At 37.0% G+C, this 10,340-nt stretch overlaps 1 protein-coding gene across 5 annotated transcripts; it reads left to right on the forward strand.

Moving 5' to 3' along the window:
* Window positions 1-24: 24 nt before the first annotated feature.
* On the forward strand, window positions 25-9,152 carry LOC122183178 (carboxylesterase 1D-like). 5 transcript variants are annotated; one of them, XR_006180133.1, is made up of 8 exons: window positions 25-586; window positions 725-771; window positions 852-1,893; window positions 3,226-4,107; window positions 4,353-4,454; window positions 5,864-6,004; window positions 7,103-7,185; window positions 8,829-9,152. XR_006180133.1 is itself a non-coding variant. In XM_042876969.1 (8 exons), exons 3-7 carry the CDS (start codon window positions 3,321-3,323, stop codon window positions 7,163-7,165), a joined length of 498 nt encoding a protein of 165 aa, XP_042732903.1. In that variant the 5' UTR covers window positions 25-586; window positions 725-771; window positions 3,226-3,320; the 3' UTR covers window positions 7,166-7,185; window positions 8,829-9,152. The 5 variants fall into 5 exon arrangements, 2 of the variants coding, with proteins under 2 accessions (XP_042732903.1, XP_042732902.1); XR_006180135.1 differs by having other exon boundaries at window positions 852-978; window positions 3,954-4,107; XR_006180134.1 differs by having other exon boundaries at window positions 1,848-1,893.
* Window positions 9,153-10,340: the final 1,188 nt, after the last annotated feature.

The raw sequence follows: 10,340 nt of genomic DNA on the forward strand, positions 1-10,340 counted from the left end.
GGGGAGAGTTGGGTCATGTTTTGCTTAAAGCAATGTCTTTCGTCTTTGAGTTAATTTGAAAAAGCAAACTGCGTGTAAAAAAAAAAAAAATCACGTTGTTACAGTAAGTGGAGCGATCGGGGCTGTAGCGATGTTTTACAGCGCAGCTTCATTCACCCCTTGGTCTTAGGAGTTAGGCATTGACTTCTGTGTAAACACGCAGTATCTTGCTTCAGCTTCTCAGCCATATATTTGATTACTTATCACACAAAAAAAGATTTGTTATCACAAAAAAGAAACGATTGGTTTTTGTTGTTATCTCTCGAGTGACAGCTTGCTGGCTGCCTCGAGGTACGGTTATGGGTAATGAAACACCGGTCGCCCGAGCCGCCCTGCTGGCAGCCGGCAGAAATAAAAGCTTTACTCCTGTGTTACTCGCGACAGACGCTTGTGTAAGCAGCCCCGGCACAGCTGTGCCCGCGCACTGGGCAGCCGTTTGATCCCTGTCGCTGCTGCGGGATGCGGGTTGTGCACCAGGAGCTTTTCTGTGTGTGACTTGTAACGGTTGGCTCTGAATGGAACGGCAGCTTCAGTGCGCTTTGTGTTGGTATTGTTGCTGTGATAAACAGTTCTTTCAATTCAGAGCACTAATAAAAGTGAAAAAATGTTTATTTTCTTAGATCACTAAAAATTAATTAGCAATCTATCTACTTGCTAATATGTCTGATACTGATTTTGTTCACAGAGAAGAGGGAGAAAAAGGATAAGGAGGTGATGACTCAAGCTGATGAGGTGAGTGAGGGCTGATAAGGTGGGATAGCCTAGAGCTCATTTGAGCTGATAGGTCTCACTTCCTGTTTTGGTATTTTGAGGAGGAACTATTTACAGTGAAAAAAGCATCTAAAGAAGAACCAAATGACGAATCTCAAGACAGGGTGAACTTACATGATTACCCATCTGTTATGGAGAAGATGGCTCTGCAGCATCTCTATTTTGGAGGTGAATGAAGTGAAAGCAGTGCAGCAGACCCTGGAGCAGTATGCTTTGCAACTCAGTTCTGGTGACATTGTTCATCTGGGAGATGTAAAATGAATCAAAGGTGGAGAAACACAGATCCATTATGTAGTGTTCTGCCTGCTGAAAACTGGGAGCTAGTGGAGCAGGCTAAACTTGTAGATCCAACTGTGAAGAAGACCTTGAGGCTTATCTGTTTAAGGCCAGTTACTTGCTTTGAGTGTTGTCATGCTCCTATGGACTACAGATCTTTTTGAGATTTCTCAGCCAAAAGGGGAAAACTGGGCAGTTTTGGATAGCCAGCTTATTTCCACCATAGGAAGCTATTTTGTAGTGAAGGAGTGGTCATGGTCTTTTCCTTGTCTTTTGAGGGAAGTACACGTACCATAAGGTGTTGGCCTTGCTTTCTAACCTACACTGAGGCTTCTCTGTTGCCTTGTGCAGTCACAGAAAAGATGTTGTAATCTGGCCCTCAGCTTTAATATCCCATTTATTTTTAAATATGCAAAAAGGTTAAAAAACTAATTTGGAAGTTGGAGGCCAGTTCTTGAGGAAAAGCACACATACTATGCTAATTGTGGTGCAGATATGCTAGCACTTGTTAAACCTTTGCAATAACTAAGCTTCCTTTCTTCCTTTCTTCCCAGTTATTTGTAATCTGCAAACACTTTTTGTTGTGTTTGTTCACAGGAATTTTAGTCAGTAGCTCTGAAACTCTTTAAAATTTCACTGCTTTGTAGCACTTAAAAGATTCAAAATATGAAGTAGTAAATATTTAAATGGAAATTGAGGTGTGTATAGGATTGTAGAAGTAAAAACAGATTAACTAGGATAAGACCTTTCATTGTTCACAGTTGATGCTGGGCCAAATCATCCATCATCAGGATCAGGTAATGACAGGTATGTTACACTAAGAGATTGTATTTGTTCTCCATTTCAGTTACAGCTCTGAAAGTGCTTAATGCAGTGCATTTTCAGAAGGGAATTCAGCTGTGCTCCCTACTGAGAGCACAGTCAGCAGAGGCCTTTGTACCAGTGTCTTCCACATAAAAAAAAGAAAATAATCTGGAATCCAACTTAGGAGAAAAATTGCTCCTCAAACCCAGATTTCTTTGCTTTGTATCTTGGTTTGTAGTTTAACATTCACCACTTGTGGAACAGAAGGTGAGATGCAAGGTCTTTGATTTTGATTTTTGATATATATATTTTTTAACTGCTGATGGGGAAGCTACTGCACTAATAAATTACAGGGTAGTAGTTTTCAAGAGCAGTACCTCTCTTCTATTTGTATTAGCAATCTGCAAAAGAATCCTAATAAGCTTAATGCACAAGTGACTTTTTATTTTTAATGAAACCATCTTGAGATGTTTTTATGAAAATAATAAAAGGGTTTGTTTAATAAAAGGATATTGTTTTATTGAATGGTAAACTTAGAAGATATTGATGATTTTGTCTGTTACCGTTTGTTCTGAAATTGTTTTTAAGATTTATTATCTTGCAGAGTGTGTAAACTGTGCCCTACCTAGCTCCTACTGTCATAAACAGAGCCAGCTGTGGAAGTTTTTGGTGAGGGGAGTGTCATTGCACATAAGTAAAATGAAAACTGAACAAAATTGAACAAGGTGAAATCTTCAAAATAAATTGTTTCCTTAAGAAAGCCTCAGTGAAAAATCTGATAATTATGAAAATGCAGATTAATTCTTCTGGCTTATGTGCTACTTAGGGCAGAAGGCTGCAGAACCAGAAGTGACTATTGCATGTGGACTGCTCAGAGGAAAACAAGTAAATGTGAAGGGAACAGACAGACTTGTAAATGTTTTCCTTGGGATTCCTTTTGCAAAAGCACTTGTTGGGTCTTTGAGGTTTTCCCCACCTGAACCTCCTGACCCCTGGAATGATCTGAAAGATGCAACTTCTTACCCGCTGCTGTGAGAGCTGTTCATTTAACTTGCATGTATTGTACTTGCTCATATTTGTCAGTACTGTCATATTTGTTAGTGTACGATTGTTAGTGTATGATTTTTATTAAGGTACTTGGATTGACTGGTAGTGGGATATTTAATAAGAACTGTGGGATTAGGAAACATAAGGATTCCTGTAAGTAACAGAGAGTTCAAGTGCCAAGTGGAAATTCAGCCTGATAAAGAAAATGTGTTTTGTCTATCATTGGTACATAGCTAATATTTCAGTTTTATTACTAATAATTATGCTTTCTTTCTTTCTTTTGTGAAGATGTCCTCAAGATTTGACCATGTTGAAAAAAGCTGAAAAAAGTTATATAGAAAAACACATTCAATTTCGGACTTCTGAGGACTGCTTGTATCTAAATGGTTATAGCCCTGCAGACAAGAAGAACAAATTACCTGTACGTAAACCCCTTGTGAAACCTTGTGATCTACAATGTCTGCTTTTAATCCTGACTCCTAAGCCACTTAATTGCTTTTGAAAATGTTGTCTTGCATAAGCAGGACTAATATTATGCAAAATTCACAATCCATAAACATGAAATTAAGCTCCCATTGACTTTCAGTGATTCGAAGTTATTAATTCTCTGTTGTATTCCCTTCTCATATGAAATCTGCCGACCAATGCGTAATGTATGTCTCACCCTTTTTTTCTCAATGGTCGTGGTGTGGATCCATGGAGGCAATTTTGTATTTGGTGGTGCTTCTAGGTGCAATGGTTCAGCACTTTCAACCTGCAAGAATATTGTAGTGGTAGTAATAATTCAGTACAGACTTGGACTCCTTGGATTTTTCAAGTAAGATGAACCATTTCACTTTTTACTACATACTTTTTGTTTTGCTTAAAGCATAAGTGGTTTATGTGGTTAAGTGGTTGAGTTGTAAGACCTTTCCTTGGCCAAGCTGCACAAACTGTAAGTTGGCAGGGTTAATTTTATTCTGGTATAAGAAATATTACTCTTCCTGAGATGTTAGCTTATACTGCTTTTCTTTCAGTACTGGTGATGAACATGCTCGTGGGAACTGGGCATTTTTGGATCAAGAAGAAACTCTTCAGTGGGTCAGGGAAAACATGGAACACTTTGGTGGGGATCCAGGATCAGTCACACTCTTTGGTGTATCTGCGGGATCTTGCTGTGTTTTTGCACAGGTAAGCATGCAATAGATAACTAAAATGTCTTTTAAAATGTTCAGAAGTAAACTCAATTACTGTAACATTTGATGCTTAATCCAGTTTTTGAAAAGAAGGTTAAAGGTACTTTGTTCTAAGTAAGTCTGATCACTTTCCCCAGAAGTGTATTTCCACACTGATTGCAGCAATGTAGTTGAGCAAGTTGTTATGAGATAAGGACCGTGATGCACAATAAATGTTTTCTGTTCCTCCCTTTTTGGCAGGTTTTATCTACTTTGTCTAAGGGTCTCTTTCATAAAGCAATATTAGAGAGTGGAGTTCTAATTCCCTCTAATAAAGATTTACTTCTTTCAGCAGATCTTAAGGTAGGATCATTTTTGCATTTTAAAGCTTCCATAATGAACAGTATTTTTAATATCTGATTATTTGGTTAAAAGAAGAGGAAAATCTGATTGCGTATCATGCAGACAAGTTGATTAGGGTTATTTTTCAAGGCATATGTATGGATAAATAGATTAGCACTAAGTAAGATTTTAATTCAAATAGTGTGTGTATTTTCAATCTTACTGTGTTCATTTGATGTTGGAAATAGGTTATACAGTTATGAGATTATAATATTTGTGGGTAGATTTAAGTATTTTCAGTTACACATATGCCTAGCTGCATATGTCCAATTTCATGCACACTGTCACTTACATAATAATGGTTGAATGTGTTACGGGACATTTAATTAGAAGAAGCACTCAGTTTTTATTCAGCTATGGGCTTTTATGGAGACTCTTAGTTTGAAGTAAAGCAAACAAAACAGAACAAACAAAACACCTTGAAATGAAAGCACCTTTCTTGTTTCTCTGCCTGAAGCTGTAGGCAGTCATAATTTGAAACTCACAGCCTGATTCTCTGAACTTCCTTGTCTTGATTTTTGTTACAATTTCATGCTATCTCTATAGCAAGATTGGTTGTGTATCAGTGAACAGAAATATAGCACTAAAGAGAAGTACAAAAGAATTATTTCTCTTAATGATCTAACTGTAGGATCTCTAGTAAAATCAAGTACTTGAAGATCTATCAAGCTCACCTAAACTAGGCCTTATGTAAAACAACAGTACTGCATACAGTGATCTTATGCATATAAATTCCTTAAAGACTAACTCATAGCTAACAGTTCTTGTCTTTGTTAACAATTTTCTGAAAATTGCAAATATATTTAACTGTGAGACTAGCAGTTCACTCACACTAATAAACTGCTTGAGGAACCAGGAAGCAATGGATAGTCTTTAACAGTACAGTAAGTGAAACTTTACTTAGTAACAGATTTTTTTTGATGGCACGCTTGCAGAACTTCAGATCAGCTTCTGATCAGTGTTAATAATTGACCTGCTCCAAAGTTGATTTTTCTGAATTTTTGTCAAAGTACACCCAAATATGCAAATTATCTCACAGGCATTTTCTTTAGTTAAGACTTTTTTTAGTGAAGTGTCACAGCAACTGTAAAGTTGTGTGCAAGGCTCAAACATAAATATACCTGAATGTCAGTTGTAAACAGTACAGGATCAGAAAACCATTGAATTATATCTTAACGTACCCCAGCCAGGCTAGCATTTCATGCTGTTGTGAAAAACTAATTGTGTGTTACAGTGGCCATAGGTACCCTGATTTCCTAAAGCTCTTTCCTGCACCTGGAATGCTAAATGTGGGTGTTTTATTATGTGACTTGAAGGAAAAAGGGAAAATACTATTAACAAGTAATTTGATGTTTTTTCTACTCCTTCAGGAAATCCCATTTCTACCCTTAGTTTTGGATGGAGTATTTCTTCATAAGTCACCTGAAGATACGTTGGCTGGAAAAGAATTTAACATGGTCCTGTTTATGATAGGAGTCACCAATAATGAATTTGGCTGGAATATTAAATCTGTAATTTAATATCTGTTCTTCATTTTTTGGAATGTTGGTATTAAATACTGCAGGTGATTCTGAGAAGAGTGGGGGAGGTCTTTGCTTGTCAGACACTTTTTACGTATGCACTGTTAGGAATACATATAAAGTAAATTTTGTTTTCATTCTGATTTTGTAGAGACCCAGAACCAGTTGGTCACAAAGCAGTAAGACAGGTTGCATCCTGCATGCTGAACTGTCAATATTATATAGTATTTTCCATAAATTTAATGCCTTAACCAGGCAGAGAAAGTGAAAAATAATGCTGCAGTCATGAGCTTATTACTTTGCAAAAATAAAAACAATTCTTTCCCCCACAACAAACACACAGGTGTTACCTGTGCAGTATTCAGGATCAATACATTGGACATTTAAAAATGCTGTACTGATCACTGTAAACATTTTACCTCTTATGCTGTGAGCTCTAATGAGTGCTGTTTGTGTTGCTGCCCCTGTATTTGTTGTTATCATGCAATAAGATTTGTTGGTTAAAAATCTCAGAAAACCATTGTTTTCTGAGTGGAGTACAGGTATCCCACTTGCACTCTTTCACGTGAATTCTATGGGTAACTTCAAGAGAACAGTTGCTATACAGTGCAGCAAAATGTGGGGGATCGATTTGTCCTGTCTTTCTTGTCCTCTTAGTTTTATAAGTATTCATGCTTGGCTTTGTAATGCAAAGCATTTGTTCTGTATGTATGTAGTATTCGTGAGTCTCTGGGAGAGGGGCTGCCAGTGATCCAAACAGGATCTCCCCTACCTGAGGGAAAATAAGCCTTTGAGACACAACAAGCTTGTTGCTTAATTCTGCCCTAATGCTCCCCAGTCTTGCAAATCTTTTAACAACGTATTGATTTAAGGATAAAGTACATAGTTAGAATGGCTGATGTAGTAACTTCCATGAATGAAACATATGCTGTGGTAAATACAAGCTTTTGAAGACAGTTCCTGCATTTTTGCATATGATATGGTTGCTTCAGAAATAAATATGAGTAGTAATAAAGTGGAATAAAGTTGTTAAAATATGAAACTTTGGAGAAGTTAAATGGCTCTAGCAACATCTTTTTTTCTGTGCAGATATCAACAATACCAGCTTTGAGAGATGTGGGACATAAAAAAAATCAATCACTTCAGCTTTAGAGTTTCTACTACCAATGATGGTAAGAATTGCTGCACTAATCTAAGAAGTAAAACCTCATTTTGGTGCATATCCCTGATTTGTGAAGTTTGGTGTTCTCTAATTTTCTGGAGAATTTTTTTTCTGGATAATTTTGAGGAGAATGCTGGCAAAGCTGGCAGGGCTGCAGTGTATGGAGCTAATCAGAAGTAGGTTTGAGTCAGGCCTACATTCTGGGAAATACCTTTCTTCTTCAAGAAATCTGAACCAACATTTTTGTGTTATGTATTTGTATGTAGGATTACTGTAATGATGCCCTTACACTATTTTATATCCAGTCTCCTGCGTATTGGGTTTCAAGGCAGGTTTTTTCAGTAAATTAAATATAGCTTTTTAAGTAGTTACTGAAAATATTTTGCACTCTTTGTTTTGAACTGTATCTGTCAAACAGTGAATTGTAACACTAACGACCTAAGCTGTGTTTAGAAATCCTGATGGTCTTGCCCTGTAGCCTACTAGTCTACGCATCTTTCAAGAACTCAAACTTGTTATTCCTGTCTCTTTTCTCCTGAAGAAAACAGATGCCATGAAGAAAACATTGTCAGGATGGGTGAAATGCCAAACTTCTGAAAAATAATTGATTCCTAAGGAGTTTTAAATCATATAACTCTGTTGTAAATTTTATCTGAAACATGTTTGTTTTGTTTTGCTTTTCACAAAAAAATGTCAGTGAGTTTTGTTTGCCATCATGCTTTTCCATCAGTATGGGTGCTATCCTTTACTCTTCTACCTTTGCAGAATCTCTGAAGTTCAAAACCTGACATTTTTAGCAGCTAATTGAAAGTGATAGTTTTTCCATGTTTCCGCGGCCCCCCCCCCCCCCCCTTTTTTAAAAAATTTGTTTAGAATTTGCCAGCAGAATTGTTGTCAGTAATAATGGATGAATATCTGGAAAACACAAATGATCCTGCTGTGCTACAGGACAGATTTCTGGAATTGCTGGGGGATTTCATTATTGTCATACCATCCATTAAAGCACTGAGTTATTACTGGGGTGAGACAATGAACACTCTCTTTAAAACAGTCTCAAAACAGGACACTCAAACTCTTCACTACAGGCTGAATTAAATGGTATAGAAACAAATCCTGTTGTGCAGGTAACCCTTCTTGAAATTCCCACTGGGAACTTTGAGAATGAAGTGTGATTCAGGGGTACAGAACCACATCAAGCAAATGATGTCTTTACTTTTGTACTTGTATTTTGCACTTGGGCTTATGGTTACAATACACTGAGACAAGAAAAGGATAACACAAGTAGACGTTTGCTGTGTGAATTACACAAGCTTAAAAATTGAAGGAACCTGGAATTTCCCTTTTAGCCCACTACTGCTTCAGAAGTCAGCAGCTCTGCAGTGTAGAAACTTTATGACATCTAAGCATAGGCAAGGCACACCAAAATATGCAGAACTGGGAAATAACTGGATTTTGTTTTCTATCTGTATTCCCAAGGTGAATTTTTCATCTTCTTAATACTATGCATTCTTCATTTTTAATTAAAGATACAAATATGTACTGGGGAGTAGTGTTACATTCAGAAATGTGCCCAGTTGCCTGTAAAGCATTATACATATTTAAAGTAACACTAACATGCTTCTCCTGCAACTCTCTAAATGTGACGTCTTCTAGATTCTGGAGCGCCTACTACTTCTTTGAGTATCAGCATCGTTCCACTTTATACTGGGATACTAAACCAGAGTATGTGAAAGCTGATCGTGGAGATGAAGTTGGCTTTGTCTTTGGAGGACCTTATCTGGCAGGTGACATAAGCCTATGGGGTAAGAAATTAAACATCAGCCTTCGTTTATAAATTATTCTCACAGTACTGACATTATTCAGTATTGGTACTTCCATTTTAATCCAGTTGTAGTGCACATGCTAGCAGTGAGATCAAGATGTATCTCTCTCCTTTGAATTTGTTCAGCATTACTATATTCTCCATCCTTTATCACAGGTTGCTGTTTCTGAAGTGCAGGAAGTTATATACGCTGCAAACAATTAAGAAAATGAAATTTGTAGCAAGCTTTCTGACATTATACTGACAGTTAATTTATTTTTAAGTCAAAGCTCTGCGGCAAATTCATTGAGGGAAAGATTGATTAAATCATCTCTAGTGGGAGATGAGCAGAGTGCTCAGAAAGCAGGAAATCTACCCTGTTTCCTTTGCTTGAGGTATTTCAAGTAATGCGTCCTCTTTTCTGAGAAATCTGACTGGCTTTCAGGCTTCAGAGAAGAGGTTGCAGTCTGTTTTGCTGAGCGTTCCAGCTTCTGTTCATTAGAGCAAGGCTGGAAGTCCTGTTTCATTTCTGAATGAAGGTCTAAGAACTAGGTTAAAGTGTTTCATTCCATGACTCAGTTAATAAGTCATCTTTTAAAAAAAATTGAACTGGTGCATTGAGAAATAATTAAGAGCATGCTTGCCAAATTGCCTTTGCCATAACAGTTTGGGCATTCTTGTAGGATTTTGGAATCATGAGCTCTGCTTGCTGCAGGCAGAATGCATTGTTGCCGCAGCACAAATAAATGTGCTGATCACTGAATGTTTAAGTAAAAGGTGTCACCCTCCTCAGAAATATTGTAAATCCAGTACTTGTCACTGGTTGCATATGCCTAATACAGTAATACTCAGAAAGCAGTCTTTTCTTTCTCATGAAACAGATTGGGTACAGTTCTCATGTTGAAAGAAAAAAACAGGAATATATAAAGTTGAATTTTTTCTGCATTTATTTTTTTCATTTTCACAACAGCTAATAGTCTTTTTCAAAGTTCATGCAAACTGAAGTATTTCCTTTTACTCCAGTGAACTTTAGAGCAATCCAGCTGTGCTGCATTAATCTGTTACCAGAGTCTTTTGATTTAACTTACATTTTGCGTCTACATTTTACTTATAATACCTTGTTCTTAGAGAACAACTAGAAAACATTGTACAGTTCTGACTACCCACCTTTGTAAGGAGAGAATTCTCATACAAATTTTTTTTCTTTGTGTGATATGTTGAAATGTATTTACATCTGATCATACATGTAACTGATTCTAAGGGAATATTCTGGAAATGTTGAAGCATGGAATTCCATCCTCTTGTATCAGAATGAACAAACCTTTGCCTTGTCATGCTGAGAGCAGAGAATTTCAGTCCCACAA

This window comes from Lagopus leucura, unplaced genomic scaffold (assembly GCF_019238085.1).
Source record: "Lagopus leucura isolate 7727_CA_CO unplaced genomic scaffold, USGS_WTPT01 Super-Scaffold_100017, whole genome shotgun sequence".
In the NCBI taxonomy this organism is placed as follows: Eukaryota; Metazoa; Chordata; class Aves; order Galliformes; family Phasianidae; genus Lagopus; species Lagopus leucura.

Excerpts from the sequence above, each read along its gene's own strand:
- LOC122183178 (XM_042876969.1), top strand. The coding sequence starts at position 3,321 with ATGGTTATAGCCCTGCAGACAAGAAGAACAAATTACCT. Across the intron at positions 3,359-3,953 it reads ACAAGAAGAACAAATTACCT|TACTGGTGATGAACATGCTC; the intron begins GTACGTAAACCC and ends CTTTTCTTTCAG. Across the intron at positions 4,108-4,352 it reads CTTGCTGTGTTTTTGCACAG|GTTTTATCTACTTTGTCTAA; the intron begins GTAAGCATGCAA and ends CCTTTTTGGCAG.